Source organism: Akebia trifoliata, chromosome 12 (assembly GCF_017979445.1).
Source record: "Akebia trifoliata isolate Shusen 1 chromosome 12, ASM1797944v1, whole genome shotgun sequence".
NCBI lineage: Eukaryota > Viridiplantae > Streptophyta > Magnoliopsida > Ranunculales > Lardizabalaceae > Akebia > Akebia trifoliata.
In genome coordinates this window covers 2,810,839-2,837,829 of record NC_141386.1, presented here as the reverse complement: position 1 = coordinate 2,837,829, position 26,991 = coordinate 2,810,839, and the positions used below count along the sequence as shown (strand labels likewise).

Here is a 26,991-nt window from a genome sequence, read left to right as displayed (position 1 = left end):
CATTTTGATGCCTTATGCGGAGATAATGTAACCCAAGAAAATCAAGCTATCAGTCATAAAATCACACTCCTTCAGGTTGGCATATAGTTTTTGTGCCCGCAATACACCAAAAACCTGATGAAGATGATTTAAATGTTGCCCCAACTCTGTGTTGTAAATCAGAATATCGTCGAAATACACAACGAATTTGCCAATGAATGGTTTAAAAACCTGGTTCAGTAGCCGCATAAAGGTGCTTGGCACATTCGAAATTCCAAATGGCTCGTATAGACCTTCCTGTGTCTTGAATGCAATTTTCCATTCATCTCCTGGGCGAATCCGTATCTGATGATATCCACTTTGCAAATCAATTTTTGAGAAGATATGGGATCCTGCTAACTGATCTAACATGTCATCGAGGCGAGGAATGGGTAACTTGTATTTTACTGTTATTTTATTTACTACTCTGCTATCCACGCACATACGCCATGACCCATCTTTTTTGGGAGACAATAGTGCAGACACTGCACATGGACTCATACTCTCTTGTAACACACCCTTGCTTAACAGCTCATTTACTTGACGTTGTAGCTCATCATGTTCCTCAAGACTCATTCTGTAGGATGGCTTGTTAGGCAAGGTAGCACCTGGAACAAGGTCGATATGATGCTGGACATCTCGCATTGGTGGTAACCCCCCCCCCATGGTAACTCCTCTGTTATAACATCAACAAATTCCTTCATTAAAAGTTCTAGCTCAGGAGGCACTGATTCCTTGTCCTCATTCTCCTCAACCACAACCAGGGCATAAAACTCCTCATGATTTTTAGTCTCGACAACATATTCTGACATAGACAGAAAGTTACTACCCTCTCCCTTAATGGGCTTGGGAATACTCTCCATCTCAGATGGTCCCAAAATCACCTTTACACCATCTTTGTAAGAGGTGTAAGTATTTTTGAAACCATCATGGATTACACGTCTATCGTATTTCCATGGCCTTCCAAATAAAACATGACATGCATCCATTGGCACCATGTCACACCAAACAGAGTCCTTATATGATTGCCCAATAGAAAAAGAAATATAACACCTTTGAGTAACATGTACTTCATTGCCTTTGCGGAACCAAGCGAGCTTGTATGGTTTCAATTTCTTCTCTGTTTTCAGTTTTAACTTATCAACCATTTCTTGAGATACCATGTTCTCGCAACTTCCCCCGTCGATAATCAGATTGCATACCTTTCCATAGGCGGTGCACCTTGTATGAAAGATATTGTTGCGTAGCCAATTATCTTTTTCTTCAATGCATGATAAATTCATACTCCGTCTAATAACCAAGGTTTCTCCATGATCACTCCATGTGAGGTCTTCGGCCTCTTGTTCTTCATTATCACCTCGTTTTTTATCCTAAAACTCTTCCTCTCCTAATGCTTCCTCAGTTAGATTAATGAATCTACGGTTAGGGCAATCCATAGCAATATGCCCAAACCCTAGGCATTTAAAGCATTGTGTCGCTTTGCTATTGGAGCCGTTTGGATGAGTAGGACCAACCCCATCACGACGGTTAGATGGTGCTATAGCTAGATGCTCTCGATGGCTGGTTTGGATTTGACCGCGATGGAACATCTTGAGAAATACTTCCCCGGTTGAAATTAATTCCACGAGAATTAGCCCCTCCACCTTCATTATACGTTGGCTAACGAGTTCCCCTTGATTTGAGTTGTTTTTCTACCTTAAGAACTAACTTGCAAAGATCATTGTAGGTCCAATAGTGTTGGAGTTGCACGACATTGTAAATTTCTTTCTTCAGACCCCCAAGAAACCTAGCAATTGTTTGTTCCTCTGGTTCAGTGATTCCACAACGCATTGTAAGAAGATCAAACTCTTCCATGTATTCCTCCACTGTGCGATTCTTCTGCTGGAAGTTGTGTACATTTTAAGGAAGGCATCTTGTATATATGATTCAGGCAAGAATTTTTTTTTAAGTACTTTTTTCATTTTCTCCCAAGAAGTAATTTTTGGCTTCATTTGCCTCTCTCATTTCGCTTTCCACTACTTCCACCAAACCGAGATATGCTTCTTTAGTTTGATGGCAACAATTTTTATCTTGCGATGATCTGGTAATTTTTTGTAGTTAAACACACGCTCTATCGTGTTGATCCAATCGATAAATTTGTCAGGGCGTGTCTTGACTTCAAAATCCGGAATATCGACCCTTAAGTCGACATCTTTATTGCGAATCCCACCACATTCGACCCTGTGGCAGTGTAGATCCTCACTTGATACCAAATAATACAGTTCCAATAGGAATTAGAATTGAAAAGTAAATAGAATGAGAGAAGAGGAACGCAAGGCAATCCAACACAAGCAACACATGTTACAAAGACTGCAGTGTCTTTATTCCAAAAAGAACTACCTCCCAAAACTACTTCTTACTACTTTGTTTGTGCCTTTTATCATATATCCTACTTACTAAGAAAGTAAAAACAAACTAGGAAACATCACTGTCTGATACTCCATTTTCCTATAATTAGCAATAAAAAAAAAAGAAAGTTTACTAAAGAGAGTAAGCAAAAGAAAAGAAAGGAAATAAGGTGGTCCATTGACTAAGATCGTATCTTCCTCCTAAACAACGACCACCACTTTCCCCATTAGTCACAGAACCGGGCCGGTTTCCGAATCTCATGTGGTGGCCTTATCCTCAATTAGAGTGGGAGGGCTAGTTTCATCATGGGCCTCACTATCCATCTCCTCATCATGTACATCATGGTCGTTGATTACGCCATCAATCTAGGTGATTGATTTCAAAATACTCATGGTGGTCAAACTAATGTCGATTTTCGATTGCTATATAAACACTATTTGATTTATATAATTAATCATCTAAAGTCTATTCAACTTCTTCTTTATCTAGAATTTTTTTTATTTATTTAGATTTTTGAATTATTGTTAATAGAACTTGACATCTTTTGCTGAATACTCATGGTACGCTCACTTTTTTCACATTATATCTCATTTTCATTCATTTGTTTTGGATTTCAGTGCTCCAATTTTACACGTTTTTTTTGGGAAATTTAGATTTTAGGTTAGTTTGCTAGGAACTAAAATTTGTTTATTGTAATGTAACCTCGATCTTTATTAGGAGAGTTTTGATTAAAAAATTCATCCAAATTTGAGAATTAGTACTAAATTTCGTAAGTAATGATGTTCAGATGGTGAGCACAGAACAATTTTGATGTTCATTATGGCTGCTCTAGATTGAGTTAAGGATTTTCTATGATGATGTTGAGGGCTTGGAAGTAGAGTGACGAGAGGCAAGAACAACCCAAAAACTGTTGGTGAGCTTGGCATTTCAGAAAGAAATGAAGCACTCCAAGCCTCTACCTTTCCGTGATCTATTTCTTCATTTTGATTTGGATATCTGTATTAGGGGATCAGTTATTCAAAGTTCTTATTTCCAGTCAAATAAAGGTTCAGACGTTCTTGGATTTAGAGGTTAAAACTAACATTGATAAAAAAACATTAAATGTTCTAATTTATCTTTAATGTCATGGAATTTTTTGGTCTAGACATTCTTGGTTTTCTCATGATTGATTTGGTGTTGTGGTTTATGTGGGTTTTAAGTTTTGCATTGAGACTACGATAGAAATTCTTTTCCTTGCCAAGAAGTGGAAGCTTCTTCTTGCCAGATTGATTTTTCAGGTATTTCTTTAAAGTTATGTTTTTTTTAATGTATAATATGTTCATGTTTTATCCCCCAATTTGAGGAAAACTAACACGATCACATCGTATAAAATGTCACAAAATTCAAATAAATTCTAAATTCGACCTGGGTAATAAGTGTTGTTTCGTCTGGTTAGTCTTCATTACATTTCTTTGTTGTTTATGAATATGAATTTCTCATTAACATGTTGGACAACAGTCTGATTGCTTTTATAATGCGGGATGGACCGAGGACATACGAGAAGTTGTTGACTATCTTCATCAAGAATAGCCTAAGGCTCCTCTATTTGCTGTTGGAACAAGCATTGGTGCCAATGTTCTGGTATTAAATGCTTTTGACTTTTGATGCATGTTTTCTTTAGAGTTATATGGTGTCAAGTATTACATAAATGTTTGAAATTATTTCATTTGCTACTTAGACTTTGAAATTCCTGAAGTGTGAGACCGATAATGATCTATTAGCTTTTGAAAAATAGTTTTTAAGTGCAGCAAAATGATTTTTTTAATAGGATTAAAAGTAGGCCCATGAACGATTCAAAATTTCATTTTGTGTCAGTTTGTCTTGGCTTGGATATCTCAGAATTTGGGGTGGCTGAAATGAAACAACTTAAACATTTCATTTACTTTGGAAAGTTTCAGGCAAGACTTAGCTTCAGTATGCGAGCCCCATTCATGACTTTGCTTTAGTACCTTGTCCAATTGCAGGTTTACGTGAATTATCAAGATATGGGTCACCTTGTGTTTCAAGTGTTGAATTTAGGGATGGATAACACTGTTTGTCACCACGGGATCCATGGGTTGCACAGGCTCTATAACATCAATGTTTCTTCATCATTGTTGGTTAAGGGAGACAGCACTATATTCTTAACTCAAGCCAGGGGAGGAGACGCTCTATGTGGGATACTCTATGATTACTTATGGCTTGAAGCACTCACGACTTTAAGGCTTAAAGCTCCTGCCACTTTAGAGTGGGCTGAGTGGTCAAAAGAACAAAGATTGTGTCTTGAGGTTTGATTTGGAAATTATTGAAACAAAACAGAGGTTTTTCATAGCAAATGATTTAATGGAAAGATCTAAATATTTTTTATTCGTCATCATAGAGTATAAAGCTTTTTCATTTTATAAATGACAGATTTTATTTATTGTTGTATATCTTGGTACACAAAATTGGTTATTATGATTTAGCATTTTATAATATATTTTGTTTTAGAAAAAAATAAATTGTAGTCTGGTGAGTTTATTTGGATGCATGAATTTTTTTTGTAGACATTGGTTTAATGCAAGCATGAGACATCGGTTAAAAATCGATGTCTAAAGTATAGACTTAAGCCATTAGTGCCGTAGATATCTGATTTTAAACCGATGTCTATTGTTTTAGACATTAGGTAAAAATCGACGTCTAAAGTCTTTTCTGTACTAGTGATTGGAGAGTATGGTGTGTGTTCTTAATAGTTTAAAGAAATCAATGGGTAAGATGGATTGATGAATGGTGGGGGAATTTTGGGCACCCCATTGGGTTTTGATTTGGTTGTTAAACCATTTGATCAATATGGGTATAATCAGATCAAAAGTAATGGCACATCAAGAAATCGCAGGTAGCGATTTAATAATCACGTTATATTCTGTGCACGTGCTATTATTTTTTGTTGGTGTTGCTTAAGAGTTACAGGTTGTAGGGAAAACACTTAAGCCCCATTTGATTCAGCTGCTAAAATCTGTTGTCAGATTCTATTGTCAAAATCTACTGTCAGAAGTTGAAACACTGAAAAGTTTGTTTGATAGAGTTTTGTAAAAGTGTTGTGCTGTATACCAGAATCTGATACTTATTGTTTGATACAACTTCTAGAATCTGCTGTATTAGGGTAAAATGACCAGAATACCCTTAAGGTTGATAGTACATTCAAAAGGCATAAAAAATTATCAAAATACCCTTATAAATATATAATTACATTAAATATATATAAATACAATAATTTTATATTAACAATTTACAAAAATAATTATTTTAATTTTAAAAAGTTTATAATTCTTTAAAAAATTATAAAAAATTTATAATTCTATAGAAATTTCGACAGCATCTACTCTTAAAAATGGACATATGAAAATTTTTTGATAAACAAAATACTTACATGATTAATGTTGATAATACACTTAGAATGTACCAAAAATGACCAGTATCATTTATATTTATAACACATTCACATAATATCTCATTTATATTCTGACATCATTTATTAGGTAATCCACACTACATGATCAGTATGTAGTATATGATAAAAACTCGATCAAATACAAAAGAAATATATTACCTTGAAGTCTTGAAAATCTAAGAAAGACGATAGAATGATCTCTTAGATGATATAACGATACTGACTTGTTTCATGCATTGAGAAGCATTGGCACAACAAATTCTAGGGAACTCAAGATCCATAAAGACTAACGAGTGAATAAATCAAAAGATTTTATCAAACAAAATACTGAGTGACATACTCGCCAATGAAGCTTTTGGAGGCCTCTACTAAAAAAAAAATTGGTGCAAATCTAAAGAGATATTGAAGGTTGTTGCAATATTTAACAAAGTTAGAATACAAGGATCTAACAAGAAATATAGAAAATTAATTTTAGCTCAATGAGGTAAAGTTATTTTACTATGTGGAGGGGGGAATTGAAGAAGCTTACACCCAAAAGCTAAAAAACATAGATTCAAGAAATAGTTGCAGACCAACCAACAGAAAGCCTGGATCCCATGTACAATAAGTTTAACCCCACAAAGTCAATTTAAGATCTCTTTTATTTCAACAAGGCTTTCAAAAATAGATATGGACAAATTAGTAAGTAATTTAATTGGAATTGGGGCTAATTTCTTTTCTAAAATTCTATAACAAATGTAAGGAGAGAGCTCCCATACTCTTTTTTAAAAATCTTGTATAAGTTTTTTTGGTTCTTAAATATATATTTTAGGTGAGATATCTAGGATGTGAACTTGATTCTTCAAGGTGGAGAAACTCCATCAAACCTTTTTTCTGTCTTAAAATCAGCTCACCAATCTACATCAAGAGCTTTTAGTTCTCTTTTCGACATGAAAAAGATATGCATAATGCTATCAAATTAAATGACAAGATCTACGAAGATATAAAAAAAGATCTAGAAAAAGTGTCACTTACCAAAAACAAAGAGAAAACCTTTAAAATAGGGTAAGAGCTTAAGAATCTTATCTCACTGAAAACAGAATACATAAAACCTTAAAAAGGTAAAGAACTTCATAGTAACCTCAGGAAAAAAAAAAATCAAACAAAACAAGACAATAATCAGTATAAAAAAAAAGTATGATAAATCACCACAATAAAATTAAACAAATTTCCATCTTAGTGGAAGCTTAAATTAAATAACACCTACAAATCCAATGCTTAAGACTCAAGACAGTTATAAAGTGCATCCCACCACAGTTTATCTGTCATTTGGTGCATTTGCCCCATCATCCAAGCAAGCCTAACTTTCTGTCCCATTTCTTTACTTTTAATCAATTCCACATAAGAATTATATGCTTTGGTCAATGAATTTGTTCACCAATCAAACCACCCAATCAAAAGCGTAAAACCCCAATTAATATGTAAGTAAAATGAAATAAACAATCCACATCAACCTAAAAATCAAAATAATTGAAAGAGAGGAGAAAAGAATCAAACCTTCGAAATGTTTCTACACCTTAGGAAGACGAACGCCGACCCTCACAGGCCAGGCTCTCATTGAAATTATTTGAAAGGTACTTTGTTGTGACCATCCCAACTTCAAAAACCAAATTTTCACCACTCGATCAAATTCCAGTAATCAACCACCACTGAAAAAAAAAAGCCTCGTTGACAGAGAAGAGAAGAAGAGAGATCGAGGGGCATTTACGTTGTTTTGTCTGAACCGTTTTTGGGTAGTTCGCGTCTCCCGCAAATGCGATTAGAAAAGCTTCAAAATACAGCTTTTCATATTTGCGTTTAAAAACACAAATTCGTAATGCACTTCGTTACCAAATGCACTGAAATCCGCATTTTGAAGTGGAAACAAACACCACCTTAGCAAATCAAATTCATTAAGGAAGTTTAATCCATATTCTAAGAGGATCCCAAGAAATTAAGTTTATGTTCCAAGCGGCAAAGCCTCCCTGAGTGGTGATGGGTCCAAACTGATAAAGTTTTTTTGTCATCAGTGGTAGAGTAAACCTGAATGGATAGGGGTCATGAGTGGCCAATATATTTTGAGTGAAAGAGCAGCCTGGAGTGGCTTAAGGGTCTTATATGACTAATGTCCCGAGTGATAACTTTATTGTAATAGGATGAGGGTCCTAAATGACGAATGTTCCAAGTGACTGCTTTGCCCTAAGTGACTAAAGAGACCCTAAGTGAGCACAAGGAAGATAAGGGGAAAATATTTTCGTAAAATAAAATGGAGACGCAAGAGTAGTGTAATATTCTCAAAAGTGGATCTCGGCTTCACCAATCTCCACCAACGAGAAGGGGCTAACTATAGAGAGTAAAATCAATATTAAACACGTGACGTAAATAAGACGAATATTGGTCACATGATAGATTTAATGAGTATCTCGAGGCATTGATTGGCATATCTAGGATTAGATTTTATTTGTTTAAGATTGTAATATTTTTAAAAAATAGGAAATCTCCTAATTGACTAGAGAATATCTATTTCTAGATAAGAAAATATTTTGTAGAGAATCCTAAATAGTTTTACTTTGTTTTTAGGGTTTGACTTTCTATCTATATAAGAAGAGCTATTAGCTAAAAAAGAAGGGGCTTTGGAGAGGAGGAAAAAATAAAAAAGGGGGCTAGGTTTTGTAAATGTTGTATTTGCTTCAAGAATAGGAGAATACTCTACGAAGCCCGGGGATGTAGTTCAGATTTGGGACGAATCCCGTAAACAAATATTTTTTATTGTCTTTTCTCCCTTTTTTTCCTTTTCTTTTATGATTTTTTTGTGTGATTTTAATCGTTTGTGTGCATCAATAACAGTGAACATTGATTGTTAGAGGTAAATCTCGAGGAATCGATGACATCCAAAATTTTACCTCTACACAAATTATAGCCAAAATGATACAAATTTCTAAGATAAACAAATACACATTGACTCAAGTTTCATGTATAAACAACAATATAAACATATATCAAGTACTGAAATGATAAAATGTAATTAAATTTTTTGTTATATATGTAATATCAACAAGTTCAATTTGGGTTCGCAAATTGGTTAGTTACGTGGTTTGTTGTATCCCCAGAACCCAGTACAAATCGTATTACGAATTCATTTGATTCATACCTATTTGGGTTTGCAAATTGGTTATTAATTTGTATATTTAATCGTTTATTCAATAAGATCAAATGTTTGAAATAAACTCTATTTATTTTATTCTTTTAATGACACATCTCAGTGAGTTCCAACCATAAGAAATCTTCTTAAGCACATGTTTTCCAAAACATTTCCACATGAAACAAATTGAGATTTTATTTTCAAAAAAATAATCTCCTGAATTCATTTCTTAATTTATAAATTAAAGAAAATGCTTATTAATTATATGTTAGCCGATCTTATCCTTTTAAATTAAAAAAAAAAAAGACATTTGCAAATAATAAAATTACTCATATGTATTTTTTTTTTAATCTAATAAGACTTTGACTAAGTGATAAATATTATGTATCAAAACCGATGGAGTTGCTTACTTGCTTACATCACAATAGTAAGGGAAGAATTAGACCAGAATATGGACAAAGGGTTCATGACAACATAGTAGTTATAAAGTGTAAACTAGTTAAGAGGTTTATTTCTTGATAATTTTATTTTTAATTTGAAGAATAGTATAATTGGGTAACTTATTTATAGGTATGGGAGAGCGTTTGGAGGCCCTAAAGAGAGCCGAATATTGTGCCAAACATTTTTCAAAACATGGCTTAGAAGCTTCAGAATGGGCTGATTTTTTGTGAGGATGATCTCTTCGGTAACCCTAGTTTACAAGTGAAAGAATCGTGGACTGTCTAATTTTTATAAATCACTTTTGATGGGATTAGAAATTTTGAAATGGGTTGATTTTTGGTGATCACCACAAAAAAGACACGATTTTGAGCCTAAATATGAGGGCGTTTTTGGAAAATGCCCTAAAATAGAATCCTTTTACCAGCGTTTTATAAAGAAACGCCCGTTAACCCACGCATCTTTTTGTTTTTTCTCTCTAAATATATTAGACGGTTTTCTCTCTAAAACGGAGTCGTAACGGCGTTTTCGCAAAACTGCCGCAAAATACATGAGCCATTGGAAGGGCTCTTCGAAAAACCGCCTGAAATGGCGATTCTTAAAACTGTCGAAATAGGGGATGAAGATAGGGTTTCGAAGACTGTAAATCGTGGTTTCATAGTCGGCTATGTGAAGCGTCACGATCGGATATCAATGGGCGGCTGTTCCGTTGAAATCGCCTTTGAAGATGGAGATGGAAGAACCCAGCTGATACGAGTTTTGTGGCGAAAATCTATGGCAATGTTGCCCTAAATCAAGGTGTTCCAAAGAAATTTCTTCAAATACGCCGTTAAAGAGATGAAGAATCGAGGCGTTTTTGTTGTTGAAGCCATCTATAATCGATCAACAAATTTCGCCTCTTCACGTTCTTCAATTTGGCGGTATTTTTTTTTATTTCTCTACTCCTCTCTCCCTCTCTCCCATTCCCACTATATATATTTGTTCCATTCCCTAACCATCCCACTCTATTTCGATTTCTCAAGGTTGAAGAAGAATAAGAAGAAGAAGAAAGGAATTTTTAGCAAACGCCTAATCTTTCAAGAGTTGGAACAGGTCAGTGAAATTTTAAGAAGGTAATTTGTGTTTTATTTTTAATTTTTTTTTTCTCTATATCAATTGGTTTTGAATGATTTATTTATTTATTTATTTTTAATGTTTAGAGTACAATGCTGATTCGAATGTTAATTTATTTTTTTGTCAAAAAATTTGACTTACAGCATTTGGTCGATCCGTGAGAACCAAATCACCTAAACTTTTGTTCTACTGCTCTCTATCTCGATTTTTCAAGGTTGAAGAAGAAGAAGAAGAAGAAAGGAGGATTTTAAGAAGGTAATTTGTTTTGATCAATTGGTTTTGAATGATCTAATCATTTATTTATTTATTTTTATCTTTAGGGTACAGTGTTGATTCGAATGTTTTAAATGTGCCAAATAAAATGTTAAAGCATTTGTTGAATTAAAAACATGATCCGATGCCATGGGTTGTAGAGTACGAAATTCTAAGAATTTTGATAAACAAAAGGAAAAAAAGTTAATTTTCATCGATAAATTTTAATTTTAAGTTTTGGAAACTCGGTAGGCATCCATTTTCAAAACCTTGGATTTAGTTGAAAATAAATTATTTTTTGAATTTTTATTTGTCTAGATTTAATTTTTTTTATGAAACTTAGATGGCTATGGTGTAGGATTTTTGATTTTATTTTTATGGATTACTAATAATTATAATTTCTCCATTAAAAAAATCTCCTTATTTAGACTTGTTTTGAGTGGGTTTTGGACATACTTTATACCGAAAGGTATAAATTTCAGATTGCTGAATTTTCCCTAAACTGACTTTGTAAACAAAATTATTTTATTTTATTAAATTTTTAGTTGTTTTATGTACATATTTATATGAACTAATTTTGTTTTTATAGATTGTGAAAAAATTTAAAAAATAAAATATTTTACGGTTTTGAATGTGAAACTTAGACAGTCGTAACTTTTGATCTAGTTATCGGATTAATTATTATAATATATGGGCAAATGCCAACTATGTAGAGAACTTTAAATTAACATTAGATTTCCCCATATTTATATTGGAATTAAGTGAAGTTCAAAATTACCCACCTTAGTCTACTAATTATTGACTAATAATCCCACAAACCTCACCAAAAAATAAAAAAGAATTACACTAGAAGGCACCACTGATGGTGCTCTTCAATTTCATGTTTTTCTTTCTATTTTTGGTGGATTCTGTTGGAATTTTTCGTGTTTTTTTCTTTTTTGATCTACAGATGGTTTGGATTAGGGTTTTGATGAGTGGTTGCGAGACATTTCTTGGTTTTTGAGCTCATATTGGTTTTTAGGGTTTGAATCTAGGGTTTTGTTGATTTATTTTATTGAAATCTCTAGAGAAATTGAAGATTGGTGATATTGATGATTTCATGTGTGTAAGATTTTGAAAAAAATCTTTTTTTTTTTTTGTGAATATTTCTAGATAGATATCCATATCATGTGTAGTCCAATAGCATGGGTTTTGTGTTCTAAAGGTTTGAGGAATTTCATATATCATTAGATAATGATGTGGATTTGATGTGCTATCGTGTGTAAAAATTGTGGTTTTTGACATTTATTTTCGATCAATTGGGTCTTTCTCTCTTGCTGGTTCAGGGGCTCCTTTCTAACTTGGATTATTTTCGATCAATTGGACATCAATTTCTTGTTTTTTTTGTGAATAAATATTGTGCTTTTTCGATACTTAATTCTGTTACGTTCCTAAGTGGTTAAGGCGTTCCAACTGGTCTAGGCCTTTTGGAGCAGGGGCGGAGTCAGGATTTTCTTGTAGTGGGGCCAAACGATGATTAGTTGTATAGTTGAAGAACTTGAATAGAGGGAGATCGTGTGGGGGCAAAAATTGGAGGGAGATGAGGGTATAGGGGCAAATAGGAAGAGAGGTGAGGGAGTGGGGATAAATGGGACATGTAATTAGTTGAAAATATAAGGGTGTCTCAAAGTTCTATGGGGGCAATTGCCCCCACCAGCTCCTTACTAGCTCCGCCCCTGTTTTGGAGTATTGGTTTAGGTTCTTAACGTTTGGTATTAGAGCCAACCCCACATCTAGGGTTTTGTGTTCTAGAGGTTTGAGGGCTTGGAACAAAACTTTGGGAAATTGCAAGTTGGTTTCACTTATCTACTTATAGAGATCGAGATAGATGGTAGCAAAATTTTTCTTTTCATTTAAGAGTCATTTATTTATCTTTTTTTTTTTTTCTTTCAAAGAGAGTACTAGAGTGTAGATTTTGGACTTTGGGTGGTTTAACATACCATGAATCCTTACACGTTAAAAAAAATTACTAAACATTGGTGCGGATTATCATCCCTAAATGTGCTATTCACATAGTTGTTTCGTGAAATCCTAGAAGAAAGAGCTTCCAACCTCTGAGTTTAGAGTTTCTTCGGTATCAAAAATGGCTTGGGATTTCAGAGTTGTATTCTATTGCTCGTCTTGTGAGTTGTATTTTAAGTGTGCATGGTCTTCTGGAGTTTGAGGACCGTGGCGTGTGGATGGCCAGCTAGGACGGGGAGTTCTTTGTCAGGTCTTACTACCAAGCATTAACACGGTTGCCCCTGATGTCATGTTCCTATATGGTTATTTGGGGCCTAAGAGTTCCAGCCTATTTTTTCCATTTGAGCGGCTGTGTATGGATGATCAAGATTTAGTGGAACAATTTTTTTTTTCCCATTTCAAGTTAGCTTCTGAAGTTTGGTCTCACTTCTTATCTCCATTTGGAGTTCTCGAATGTTATTCGAAGTCCATCCTGTCATTATTCGAGAGTTGTCTCTCACTTGGGAATACTTTTTGGGCATTACCCCATTACAAAGATAAAGTTAGAAAAGAAAAGTTGTTGAGTATGCTTTTTACCTTTTTCATGTATTAGTAATGTCGTTGATGCCAATACAGGATTACTGGAAAAACGAACATGTTTGAATGTTTTCAAAGAAAATATACATCTTATTGTCATTTCTATTTTATGATCCTTTAATATGACTTTTTTACCTAGTTTGATTCTGTATATAATATATTATTAGATAATTTTTGTGGTTTTGAGCATTTGATATGCTAACCTGTGTAATATCATGTATTTTGGGCTTGAAACCTTGGATAACCCTTGGAACACTAATCTTGGATTTCGACATATATATCGTTTTGAGTCAAATTCCGGGTCAATCCTTTACACAACTCCTGATTTTATTCCCAATCCCGAGCTGTTGGGTCTGTGAACCCCTAGTTCAGCCCATCCAATCCAATTCATGACTCAATCAGTAGTCACTACACTCGAAGTGTGACTGGAAATGATTTATCTTGGGGCTTTCTAGAGTTTTGTTGACTTGTTATTTCTAAATTATTTGGAATTACTAATAGGTTGTTCCTTATCTATGTAGATATAGATGACAGGGATTTGGGTTTGTCCTTTGAAATTCTTCAGGAGTTTTCTCTTAACTGTTTTAAGAAATAAAGCCCCTGGTTCAGATAGCTTAATGTTCTACGGCTCCTTGTGCATAAAAAAATTATTAAGCGTATATTTTTAATATAGAGTTCTTTATTTTGGTTATCTTTTCAACCGACTAAGGTATAATGCAACATCAATGTGTTTTAGAGTTTTTGTTGTGTTTGACACGAGGTTATGGATTCTCGTGTCTACATGTCCTAACCCACATCACGACACATGCAACACTGATACTTTTATTTTAGAGAACTTTTAAAAATAATTTCTAAATAAAGGAATTGTATGCTCCACCCTACTTAATTGAGTTGTTAAACATTAACTGTAGTTGCTTGGTATTCTCTCCTCTTACACATTTTGATTGTATTTATGAAGCTACTTACCAGCTTAATGTTATACCGAATGTTTTACTTATTTTTTCATATGTTCTTTTACTGATATTTATTAGAAAAGCATTATAATTTTTAAATAAAATTAAATATTAGAATGTAGTGCATGAGTGTGGATATGCCAGCATTCATGTTTCTCAATGCCAGCACGTCAGACACCTTGTATATGTGTTGCACACCAACATATGATAGTTACATTATTATGTTGGTCCTATGATAGTTACATTATTATATTGGTCATAACACGTTGGGGTTCTAGAAGCATTAACTGTTGCAAGTACCTTAGTATAGCATTTGTAAGGTCGCTATGTGAGAAATGACTGGTTATGGTAATCTGATCAGGCCGATCTTTTATCTTGAATACTTGGTGGGGCCAATAGTTTCCTACCGAGTCTGACTAGCCTTACTAAGTAAGGATTTCACCCTTACTAAGGGTCCTTGGGCTCAACTTGTGGCACCAAAACCATGATCCGATGCTTCAGGATTGTAGAGGACATTTCTATTAGCATTGAATTTTTTTTTTTTTTCCAAAAAAAGTTAGTTTTCATCTTTAAATTTTGATTTTAAATTTGGGAGTTACGTGGAAGTTCAGCACCCTTCCATTTTCAAAATCTTGGATTGAGTCCAATGGTTGGTAGACTAGAGATGAGGGTGTAGAGAAGGTTTTAATAATTTTTGTGTGTAATGTAAAGAACCTCTCTCGAGAGTTGAGCTTTTGCTTCACCATTGAAGGACTAGAGTTGAGTGAGTGAAGTTTGTCTCCTTCTCGTGTCTCTTCCCTACCATTCATGCCTTAATACAGGAGTCCCTTATTAACCAACCAACTACTCCATAAGACCGATCGGTGGAGAGGGGGGGAATTATGAATATAAGAGGGTCATGGGGTTTAATTGGGGGTATGACACACCCTACCTATGATTCCACTGTTGACCCTTTTGCGGTTGAGGAGTCCTGGTACCACCACCATTGTCATCAATAAAATACCTGAATTTTATTTTGATTTTCCACTCCATACATGATTGACTCTACCATAAATCTGGAGATCATGCCCATTGTGGAACAATTGGTCTCAATTTGGTCATGATATATGTCATCTAAGAAGTTTCATTTGATTAGTTTCTGAGTATATGTTTCAACTGGGGGCTTCACTACGAGGATAGGTCTCAAGTTCTGAATATCTTACTTACAATGTAAATGTTTCCTTCCATAAGATCCCTTTCTACTTGTAAGTCTTAAGATGAGTTGACCATGCAATTTTTTGAGCAACTTATTAAGTGTACATATTCCACATGAACATTATTTGAGTTATGCTTAGAAGAGTTACAACAGAGTAATATATTTGATCTAGGAGCACGTACTGTCAGGATTTTTTTTTTATATAAAAGAAGAAAAACCATAATCTTGCATTTTATGATGTATATATGTTCTAAGATTCGCATCGATTCCATCTTTTTTTTTTTTTTTTTACATTTGCAGGTCCAAACTGTGCATTTGGAGACCTAATTGCAGCATCGGGAATTACAGAGACAATGCTTGCAACTTTCCAAAACTATATGTATTTTAGTTTATTTCCTGCCTCTCTTTACCATCTCTTCATTTTTTTGCATTAAAAAGGCTAAGGCAAAGAAACTAAGAATATTATTATTATCTATGCAGATGGTACTCTGCCCACAAAGAAGCCATACTCAAGCGAAGAGTACTTAACGACCACGGAAGAGCAGCTAAAAGCTTTTACTGCCCAACAGCAGACACTTCCTCAAGAAGACCAATCTGAACTTGAACCTTAGCCTCAAGGTTTGTATTTCTAACATGGCTTTTTGGGGAAACCCATCTGTTCAAACCAACCTTAAAACTCAATGTGAGTTCTATGTGCAACTTTCATTTCGAAGACACAACTAGAAGAAATATGGGTTTCTCTAACTCCCGCCGGTTGCCCTTACTCTAAAGTAAAGCTCGGCCAATTGGTGGAGAGTGTTCTCAATTACACAATTCTGCCCAAACCCTTCGAAAGAGCTCTTAATGAGAAAATAATGATCGATTAGAAATTTCAAGGCTTTTATAATGCTATAAATGTGATGCTATATATACAGATGGTGCTTCACCCCCAAACAAATCATTTAATATTGGAGAGTTCTTAGTGGAAGCACAGGTAAAAGCATCTGCCACCCAGCAACAAGAACAAACAGCCCCTCAAGGAGAACAATACCAATCTGAATCTCAACCTCAACCTCCACCTCAGCCTCAAGGTTTGTGATTCTTCCATGACTTGCCCCGAACTCTCACCTTTTTTGCCTTAGTTCTTATCAAAGTTATGTCTATGATTTGTAACACTTACTGCTCCAGAAGTTGCTTCTTCGATGCCTTCTTCCAAGAAGGCAGAAAGCGAGTTGTGATACCTCTTAATAAAATCAAGGAAGGGTTTCCATGTCATGTTATTGTCAAATTTTTATCGGCCTTGTTTTGTTTTTTTCCTCTTCCCTGCTTACAACTTAGAATTTTATTATTTTCCCTATTGGTACTACTAACCATTGTCAGAGGAAGGGTGGATTGTTATCTTCAGAAATTCATAGTCCTTATGACTATTTTTGCTCAAGTTATATGTATCCATATATATAAACATATAATTTCTCTTATGTAAGTGGTTTGGATTTTGGAGTGCCAGTGTCCTTCTCCTTTCATGTATGTAGTTGTTTGAAAATCCCTTTGAGTCCTGTCTGATCCTTTCTGTCCGTAAATTTTTGTTTGGCTGTGAATCTGGTGCTTGATTGCATTTATTCCACATGCAGGCATTGGACACAGTGATGGATGAGTTTTTGAAGTTAGGTGGAGCTAAATGTGCCAGCCCTATGGAGGCAAGAAGAGGTTGGTGTCCTACTGTTTTTCTTTATTTTCTACAATCATGGTGTTGGCACCCCTACTTACTGATACAAATAATACATGATACAATTAACATAAGCATTATTGTAGAAGACAGAATAATTTATTCACTATGTTAGACAAGTTTTTATTTATTTAAAATTTCCTCTTTTTAGATGTTGTATGCTACTTATAGGCATATATTATATTGAGCTTGCACATCATTAGCAAAAAATGGTGTAAACGGTGATATTTTTCGCTGTAGAAAATACTACTCCCCTACTTTGTAGGTTTTCTCACATCTTAATATAGTATTTTGTTCTTATCACAACAAAACTGGGTCCTTGTGTTCATCGCCATAGAATTAACTGTATTTTTTCCCTCTTTTCTTTTGATGTAGATGCTGCAGCTACAATTATTTGCACTTCTTCTGCATATCAAATAGATGACGTGCTTTTTGGGAAGGAGGGTTTTCTAAAAGGTATTTCTATTAAGTACTTCGACAAATTATATTAGTTGATTTGGAGTTATATGAATGTTTCTTCGGCTTCATACGTACTCAAAATAAATTTATCTATGGTTATATAGGGTTTCAAAATGAATCTATTGTCATCCTCCGCTCAATATTATCACCAATTCATATCAAAAAGCTAGGGAAACATCTCACAGGTAATTCAAATTTCTTCTCCTAATTTTCTTGACAGTTGATTGATTTTTTTCTAGCACTATCCATTTTGATTTTTTAAAACTAACTCATATTCTATTTATACAAGGGAAAAACACACACACACACACACACACTCATATTCACATTGCGCTAGTAGAGGGCAACTAGGGGTGATTGAATCCCAATCCAAGACTCAAATTTCCTTAGATTCACATTGCTTTCTTTTATTCTTAGGAAGCAATGGAGGCAGTGGTTGTCGATGTCGGATCAAGATTTCTTAAAGCAGGATTTGCAGTTCTTGATCAAACTCCAACTATGGTAATATAAATTCATATATATCTTTTTTCCATGTCATGTCATTAGAAATTGCTATACTCATTTCATCTTATGAATGCATGAACAATCCACTTAACAACTTCAAATGCAGTGAAGGTAGAAAGGATGGACCAGAAGAGATGATATTCATGTACAAATTATTAGGTTTTAAAATACTATGAATCAATGTTTGAATTACTTATTTTGTTTATAATTCGTAGAGTTGCCTCTTTTTTTATAGTGAAAATATTTGTGAATGCGCACTTTGTTTTTGGATTTTGCAAATGCATGTTTGGTAGATTGCAGTTTATGTTTAGTGAAATATTCGTTTACAGGTTGTGGCATCTTTTTATAAACATGTGATAAGTGAAATTTGGAGTGCCAATAGCAGTTCTTTTTCTTTATATAATTGCAGAATTTATTTTGGAATAAATGTTTTATTAAATTTTTATTACAACATTAGAGGCGGTTTTGAACTGCCTCTAATGTTGTTTTTTTTAAACTAAATTTATTATTAGGGGCGGTTTTTAAACTGCCTCTAAAGTATAAGAACCGCCCTTAAATCATATTCTTTAGAGGCGGTTTTAAAATTGCCCTTAAATCATTATTATTAGAGGCGGTTTTCAAATAGCCTCTAAAATATAATAACCGCCCTTAAATCATATTCTTTAGAGGCGGTTTTTAAACCGCCATTAAATTATTATTATTAGAGGCGGTTTTCAAATAGCCTCTAAAAATATAAAAAATGCCTTTAAATCATTATTTAGAGGCGGTTTTAGAACCACCCTTAGTTGGCCACTAGAAGGAATCAGCAACGCCACTATAGTGGGCGGTTTGATTAAACCTCCCTTAAATATATTGGAGGCGGTTTAGTTGAAATTGGTGGCAATTTAAAACCGCCTCTAAATACCTTATTTAAAAAAATATCATCCCATTCCGAAACTTCTAACCTATACATTGAAAGAATGTTCGGCTTACTTTAGGGCCTTCGAGCACCACCCATATATATATATATATGGTCCCGTTCAATGGCAAAATATTTTTCAAAACATGAGTTAGAAGTTTTGGAATGGGCTGATTTTTGGTGAGGATGATCTCTACGGTGAGGAGATCATCATCACCAAAAATCAGCTCATTCCAAAACTTCTAACCCCATCAAAAATAGTTTACAAAAAATGGACGGTACACGATTTTTCAACTTGTAAACATGGGTTAGAAGTTTTGAAATGGGCTGATTTTTGGTGAGGATGATCTCTAGAGAGATCATCCTCACCAAAAATCAGCCCATTCCAAAACTTCTAACTCATGTTTTGAAAAATGTTTTGCCAAAAAGTTAGCCATTGAACGTGACCCATATATATATATGGCTAACTTTTCGGCAAAACATTTTTCAAAACATGAGTTAGAAGTTTTGGAATGGGCTGATTTTTGGTGAGGATGATCTCTACGGTGAGATCATCCTCACTAAAAATCAACATATTCCAAAACTTATAACCCCATCAAAAATAGTTTACAAAAAATGGACGGTCCACGATTTTTCAACTTGTAAACATGGGTTAGAAGTTTTGGAATGGGCTGATTTTTGGTGAGGATGATCTCCTCACCGTAGAGATCATCCTCACCAAAAATCAGCCCATTCCAAAACTTCTAACTCATGTTTTGAAAAATGTTTTGCCAAAAAGTTGGCCCTTGAACGTGACCCTATATATATATATATATATATATATATATATATATATATATATGTAGAGAGAGAGAGAGAGAGAGAGAGAGTAGTTCGGCAAAATTGGCCTATATTCATAAGATTTTTTTTCACTATTTCCAGGAAAAAAAAATACATTGCAACCCCTAATACAAGATTAAAAAGCCGCTCACAAGGAAAAAGTTATTAAAATATTGGGAGAAATCACAAGCTAAATCTGTTTAATCTGTCTTGATATATATCCATTGTCACTAATAAAATACAAGACACAAACATAACAAATCAAATCACGCAAGGTTTTTCAAATTTATAATACGAAATATATATCAAATGTCATAGACAAGTCTTGAATACAATATGAAACTCGCGACAACAATTGCTACTTCTTCTTTAGTTAGTTCCATATCCTGGACAAAACAAATATTTTGTATGACTGTCAATAACATATTACAAAGCTATAAGAAAATGTTTTAAAGGTTTAAATTACTAAACATGGATAGGACTTTAACGCTAAGCCAATGTCTCTTATCAAAAGAACCTATACTAATTCCATAGGGTCTATTTCATTGTATGGAATTTGTTTTCAAGAGAATAAGAATTCCTTGAGAAAATGATCATGGGAAAATGAATTATATTCAAACACCTAGGAAAATGTCAAAAAGAGAGTTGATTTATAGCATGGTTATAAAATCGTTGAGTTAACTTCAAACTTTGAAAAACAAATTTCAAAGAAAAAAAAAAAAATTTTCAATGATGAATTTTTATTTTAAATTTGGGAGGTCGGTGGAAGTGCGGTCAACGTCCACTTTCAAAACATTGTTTAAAGCTAAAAATAAAAAATAAAAAATAAAAAATTAATTGTTCTTTGGAATCTGAGTTTTTCCATGAAATCTAGAGGGCTGTGGAGTTGGATAGCAAATGTGGTAATCTTTTTGAGGAAAACAAGCCTTAGTAAACAAATAAATTCGAAATATTTGTGTGTTGTATTGGGAATCTATTTGTATTCTCCCATCATCTGAACCGGTGGCATGTGATGTGATGTGATGATGAGAGCGAACCTCAAATGTAAAATCTTAATTAAAAACGAATTTTACCTCTCTTAGATCTCGGTTGAGTCATGATGCATGCGTGTCTCTAATATTAAAGTCCATCACTACTGTCCTCTTCGTCATTCCAGATCTCGATGTTGGGGATGTGTGATATGATGCTCCAGTCCTCTCCTACCTCCTTTTCGCAACGTGCTCCCAAAACAGAGCAATTATGAATTGACAAGCTTTGAAGCGAGGTGAGCTGTTTCATCTCCTCAGACATGCACGTCAAGTACTTAGAGGAATAGATTGACAAGCTTTGGAGTGATGTAAGATGAGCTAAACCTTCAGGGAGTGACGGATGTGGTGAATCGACGATAATCAGAGACTTGAGATTGTTGTTGCTGTTGTTAACTTGGTTGGTGGGCAATGACCTTGAAAGAACACCTACATCCCCATTTAAAGTCAACTCTTCAAGTAGTGGAGGAAGGCATGGTGTCCAACTCAATTTTGGGCAAGAACCAATGATCAGTGTCTTTAGTGAAGCAGGGAATATGTAGTGAGGCAACTCCTTTAACTTGGGGCAATGATAAAGGTGTAATGTGTGGAGAAGTGGCATGATGATTATATCTCTTCCTCCACTTCCAGCAGCATGTTCTTCTTTTTCTTCTTCTTCCCTTGTCAGCATCTCCCACTCCTCCCACTCACTCATACCACTCAATGTTAGTTCCTTCAATTGTGGGAATGCAACCACAACTCTTGATTCTCCACCACCACTTTTTGTACCATCATCATCAACATCCACATTAATTCCTAAAAAATCAACACCTACATATTTAACCGAATCCATGTGTTCTATATCAAGGCTTTCAAGGACTGGTAAATTTCCAAGAGTTGGCAAAACCTGGAACTTTGGAAAGTTCCAAAGGGTTAATTTTCTGAGAGATGGCATAATCACTCCATCTTCTACCCTCAAATCCCACTCCTCCAAGTTAACCATATCACCAATATCAAGTTCTTTCAATCTTGGCGGAACAATCGGAAGACCAACACTACCTGCAATTTGGCCAAACACCTGGCCCATGAATTTAACCTCATCCATGTTTTCAATTTTGAGTTTTTGAAGAAATTGAAACTTCCCAAAAGCAGGAAATTGCACACATTTCGCACAATCAACTATTTCAATAGTAACGAGATTGGACAATATCGAATCCACCATCCACCTAGGAAACTTAGAACCAAAGTAACGATTTATTCGCAATTCCACCAAGTTTCGATGTGGTTGGAGGCCTTCCAGCAAACCCACAATCCTCTCTATCTCACTTTCTCCCACATTTTCCAAATCACAAACCTTGAAGCTCAAACCTAGACCATGGAGATGTTGCTTATTCTTCAATTGTGCTTCATTAGCCTCATTTACATCTGCCACTCTTTCCAACTCAAATATTTCTAAATCCCCTTGGAGGTGATTGAGATTTTTTAATTCTCCAATTTTGCATCCACCTCCCCTGGCATCGCCAACAATGAACTTAGACAATGTTCGAAGGGAGCTTAATCTACCAATTCCTTGAGGTAGGTAGCTTAGTTCACGAGTTTCTTCAATTTCGAGATGCCTCAGCTTAATCATTTCCCCAATTTCTTGAGGTAGTTTATATAGCCTTGTACAACCGTTAAGTTTCAATGTCTGCAAATTATACAATCTGCTCATTGTTTCAGGCAATTCCTTCAACCTTGTCCAAGACAAGTCAAGGTATCTAAGATGTATCAACTTCTCAACCTCATTTGGCAGTTCTTCAAGAGCCCAATGGCGCAAAGATAGTTCTCTTAGACATGTCAATTGACAAAACAAATCAGAAAGAGCTGGGACGTACTCTAATGGCCATGAATATTGTCTTTCGACAATGAGAGTGCGTAGATTCTTTGCCTCGTAAATGGAAGGAAGGATGGAACTTAAATCCGTAGACTCTGTAACGTTTAAATGGCGGACCGTCTTGCTGTTGTTGTTGAATTCTGTGTTATTATCATCTATGATAACGCATTCAGTCTTCGTAAGAAATTGGGTAAAATCATGAATAAGATCATGCATCTTGCAGTAAATTATGTTTCCATCGTCATCTCGTTCCATGTTTTGGAAAAATGCGTGCATCAATAGTTCATTGAAATATTCAGTGCCCACTACTTCCAAATCTCTTCTTCCCGTGGAGTTAAGAAGACCTTGCGCCATCCACAACTTGATTAACTCATCCTTTTCTATCTTATGATCTTTTGGAAATATAGAGCAATATGTGAAGCAACGTTTCACATTTGAGGGCAATGCATAATAACTCAACAGTAGAGCAGGCAAAACACCTTTTTCACTTTTTTCATCCTCTAGTAATTCCCATGCATCACTTTCCAAGACTTGTTCCCACTCTCGTCTGGTTCTTTTGAAGAGCATGAGACTTCCTAATGTCTTCACGAAAAGAGGCACACCCCTGCACTTTTTTATGATTTTGTTACCTGTATCTTCCAATTTCTCACACTCTTCTTTGTTCCTTCCCTGAAAAGCAATACGCTTAAACAATAACAAACATCCCTCCTCGGACAATTGACCTAGATCATGAGTGTAGGCCGAACCCATCATTAATGCTACTTTCTCACTGCGCGTAGTAATGACAATTCTGCTTCCTTGTGTGCCACCGTTGAGAGCAAGCTTCAATGGACTCCACTTTGTGTGATCTTCAGTCCACACATCATCCAACACGAGTAGAAACCGCTTTCCCGTGATAGATGTATATAATTTTTGATGCAAAGGTTCCCACTCAATGGAATTAGGGACGTCCTCATTAGCAGCTTCAATGATCGCTTTGGCAAGCCTTGTTAAATCGAAAGGATCAGATACACACACCCACATTCTCTTCTGGAAATGGTTATTCACCTCATGATCATTGAAGACCATTTGGGCAAGAGTAGTCTTCCCAATTCCCCCAATTCCACATATAGAGATGACAACAGGGACATTGGGCGTTTCTTGTTGACTACTCTCGCTCAACAACTTGCTTAGAATAATGTATTTGTCGTGGTCACGACCACAAACTTCTAATACATCAAGCATAGAGCTAGTCATTCGAAATGTTGGTGATTCCTCAATAGTAGTAGTCCTCCCACTATCAATAAGCTGGTACTGGTCCTTGTCCTTTGCAATCACATCTAGTCTGCCCTTTATTTCTTTTATCTTATGGCCGATGTCATGACGCAAAGAAACTTGACTGAAGCAATTGCAAAGACGGAGCAAATAGGAGCATACCTTCTTCTTGCAAATGTGAGCGTCATCAACTCCTTCAATTCGTGAACGGTGAATTTTGGTGCTCCACTCATCCAACACATCCTCCATATCGTAGGCCACATTTCTGAGTTCTTCTAACCAAACCTTCACAGCTTTGTTATTTACTTGTTTCTCCTCTGCATCGTTGAGCACGGATTGAATGTATTTGAGTGTAGTCTGTAGCTTTTTTACATCTTCATCAACACCCACCACAAGTCCCACTTCTTGTTCCACCTCTTGTAGGGAGATGAATATCAATTGCTCTATGAGAGAAGAAACAAGTGCTTCCGCCATAGTTTACTTGGTATGATGAGAGATCAAAGGTTGAAAGCAAGCAATGGAAATGAAGTGAAAGGGTGAACAGGAATGAAAGATTAGAATCTATTATGGTGGGAGACTAAAACAATGAATCAAAATGAAGGAAGCAATGAGAATGAAGGGTGAAGATGAACTGAACAGGAATGAAAAATTAGAATCTGTTATTGGTTTGGTGGGAGACTAAAACAATGATTCCATTGTTTTGTGCAATGCTAGCTTATAACGTCTGAGTGTGATTTTGTTGACGGGCATATTGTTGACGCATAATGACCGCGCAATCCCATTGGAGGATTCCTTGGAATATTTTTGTTGCAGTCCCTCATCTTAATTTTTTTTACAATCCTTATACTCTTTATTAATTAAGTTCAAATTCAAATAGACATTTTCAATTGAAATATCAAAACACTTGTCTTACTAACGTAATAAGATTTTAATTCTTACTAAGGGTCTTTTTACTCATATGGATAATCACATCACCAGTCCAACACTATAACCTTCTAAATTTCATTGAAAGCCTTAGATCAAAAAAATAAAATTCAAGAAATAATTATTTTTAGCTTGATGCAAGTTTTTCAAAATTACCGAACTTCCAAATAACTCCCAAACTTAAAATTGAAATACATCGGTGAAGAATAACTTTTTTGAAAATTTATTTTTTCAAAGTGCATAAACTTTTGTCCTCAGCAATGTTGAAGCATCCAATCATGTTTTTGGATGCCATAAGGTGAGCCCAAGGTTGGTCGAAAATAGTCAAATATTTTAAAGAAGTATTTTTCCTACTAACTTGGTAAAATTTGAAATCTTAGTAAGGATCATTGAGCTCAAATGAATTACCAACCTGGCAATTCAAAAATAAGGTTTCTGATCCTGAAAAAAAAAATAAAAAAAATAAATGAATATTTTTTTTTTTGAATGAAAATGATTTTCTTAAAAAATTCAGATAAAAAATAATAATAATGAATGAAAAATATTTTTCTAATTAACCTCCAAAAATAAAAGGAGGTGTTTCAACTTTTTACTATGAGAGATATTTTAAGAAAAGGGCTATTGACACCCCATTTTTTTCTTATTACATTCCAATTACTTAAATTAATTATCACACCCCAATTAAAAATCAAAACATACTCTTCAAATATTACTAAGGTTTGCCTCAAATTACAATCTCATCATAATAAAATATTATAGCACTCATTCAAACAATTTCAATAGTTTTTTACAATTAAAAAGGTTTCATATAAAATCCTAAACCTAAATATAAAAAAATCTAAGAAAAAATAAATTAGAGTTTCTATTAGCACCCCAACTTTTACTTATTCTTAAACATTCACCTATTTTCTTTATTTATAACTAAGATTTGCCTCTAATTACAATCTCAACAGAATAAAATATTATAACACTCATTCAAACACTTTCAATAGTTTTTTACAATTAAAAAAAAAAATTTCATATAAAATCTTAAACCTAAAACAAAAGAATCTAAGAAAAAAAGATGAAAGTTTCTATTGGCACCCTAACTTTTACTTCTTCTCAACCATTCATTTATTTTCTTTATTTGTTACTGAGGTTTGCCTCAAATTACAATCTCAATATTATAAAATATTATAGCACTCATTCAAATAATTTTAATAGTTTTTTACTATTAAAAAAAAGGTTCATATAAAATCCTAAACCCAAAGCAAAAGAAAAGAAAAAAAAAAATGAGAGAGTTTCTATTGGCACCTAAACTTTTACTTATTCTCAACCATTCAATTGTTTTCTTTATTTTTAATTGGTGTTCAATAAGCAAAAGTTGGGGTGCCAATAACACCTATCTTAAAATATTTTTCATAGTAAAATGTCAAAACACCTCTTTTTTTCATTTTTTATCTGAATTTTCAAGGAAATCATTTTCATTCAAAAAGCATAATTTGTTTTACATAAGTTTCTTTTTTGATTTTTTTTTTCATAATCGAAAACCTTGGTATTGGATTGCCAATTTTATAATTCATTTGAGCTCAACGACCCTTAGTAAGATTTCAAATTTATAACTAAGTTAGTAGCAAAAGTGCTTCTCTAAAATACTTTATTGTGTCCAAGTAACCTTAGGCTCACCTTGTGGCATCCAAAAACATGATCAGATGCTTCAATATGGTAGTGGACAAAAGTATATGAACTTTGAAATTACAAATCCCAAAAAAATAGTTATTTTTCAGCGTTACATTTCAATTTTAAGTTTGAGAGTTATTTGAAAGTTAGGTAATTTTCAAAAATTTACATCAAGCTAAAAAAAATTATTTTTTGAATTTTATTTTTTTGATCTGAGTTTTTGATGAAACTTAGAGGGCTGTGGTAGTGTTGGACTGGTGATGTGATTATCCATATGAACAAAATGACCCTTAGTAAGGATTAAAATCTTACTACATTAGGAAGATAAGTGTTTTGTTATTTCAACTGAA

At 34.3% G+C, this 26,991-nt stretch overlaps 1 protein-coding gene and 2 long non-coding RNA genes across 10 annotated transcripts; 2 read left to right on the top strand and 1 right to left on the bottom strand.

Moving 5' to 3' along the window:
- The first annotated feature begins 276 nt into the window (after window positions 1-276).
- On the top strand, window positions 277-4,830 carry LOC147388606 (uncharacterized). 2 transcript variants are annotated; one of them, XR_015170639.1, is made up of 5 exons: window positions 277-3,476; window positions 3,606-3,683; window positions 3,904-4,026; window positions 4,261-4,343; window positions 4,410-4,830. It is a non-coding gene; the product is annotated as an uncharacterized LOC147388606 (long non-coding RNA). The 2 variants fall into 2 exon arrangements; XR_015170638.1 differs by having other exon boundaries at window positions 282-3,683.
- A 5,156-nt stretch (window positions 4,831-9,986) lies between these two features.
- Window positions 9,987-22,378, top strand: LOC147388605 (uncharacterized). Of its 7 annotated transcripts, none has more exons than XR_015170444.1 (11): window positions 9,987-10,372; window positions 10,475-10,564; window positions 10,709-10,820; window positions 15,843-15,921; window positions 16,023-16,160; window positions 16,457-16,612; window positions 17,153-17,228; window positions 17,623-17,703; window positions 17,811-17,891; window positions 18,124-18,207; window positions 21,084-22,378. It is a non-coding gene; the product is annotated as an uncharacterized LOC147388605 (long non-coding RNA). The 7 variants fall into 7 exon arrangements; XR_015170443.1 differs by lacking the exon at window positions 21,084-22,378 and adding an exon at window positions 18,317-18,441 and having other exon boundaries at window positions 9,988-10,372; XR_015170445.1 differs by lacking the exon at window positions 21,084-22,378 and having other exon boundaries at window positions 9,990-10,372; window positions 16,505-16,612; window positions 18,124-18,441.
- LOC147388604 (putative disease resistance protein RGA3) lies at window positions 20,154-24,794 on the bottom strand. Its single transcript, XM_086417682.1, has 2 exons — window positions 21,001-24,794; window positions 20,154-20,313 (listed from the first exon to the last, which is right to left on the bottom strand). The coding sequence occupies exon 1, from the start codon at window positions 24,530-24,532 to the stop codon at window positions 21,047-21,049; it is 3,486 nt and encodes a 1,161-aa protein (XP_086273808.1). The 5' UTR covers window positions 24,533-24,794; the 3' UTR covers window positions 20,154-20,313; window positions 21,001-21,046.
- Between the last annotated feature and the right edge of the window lie 2,197 nt (window positions 24,795-26,991).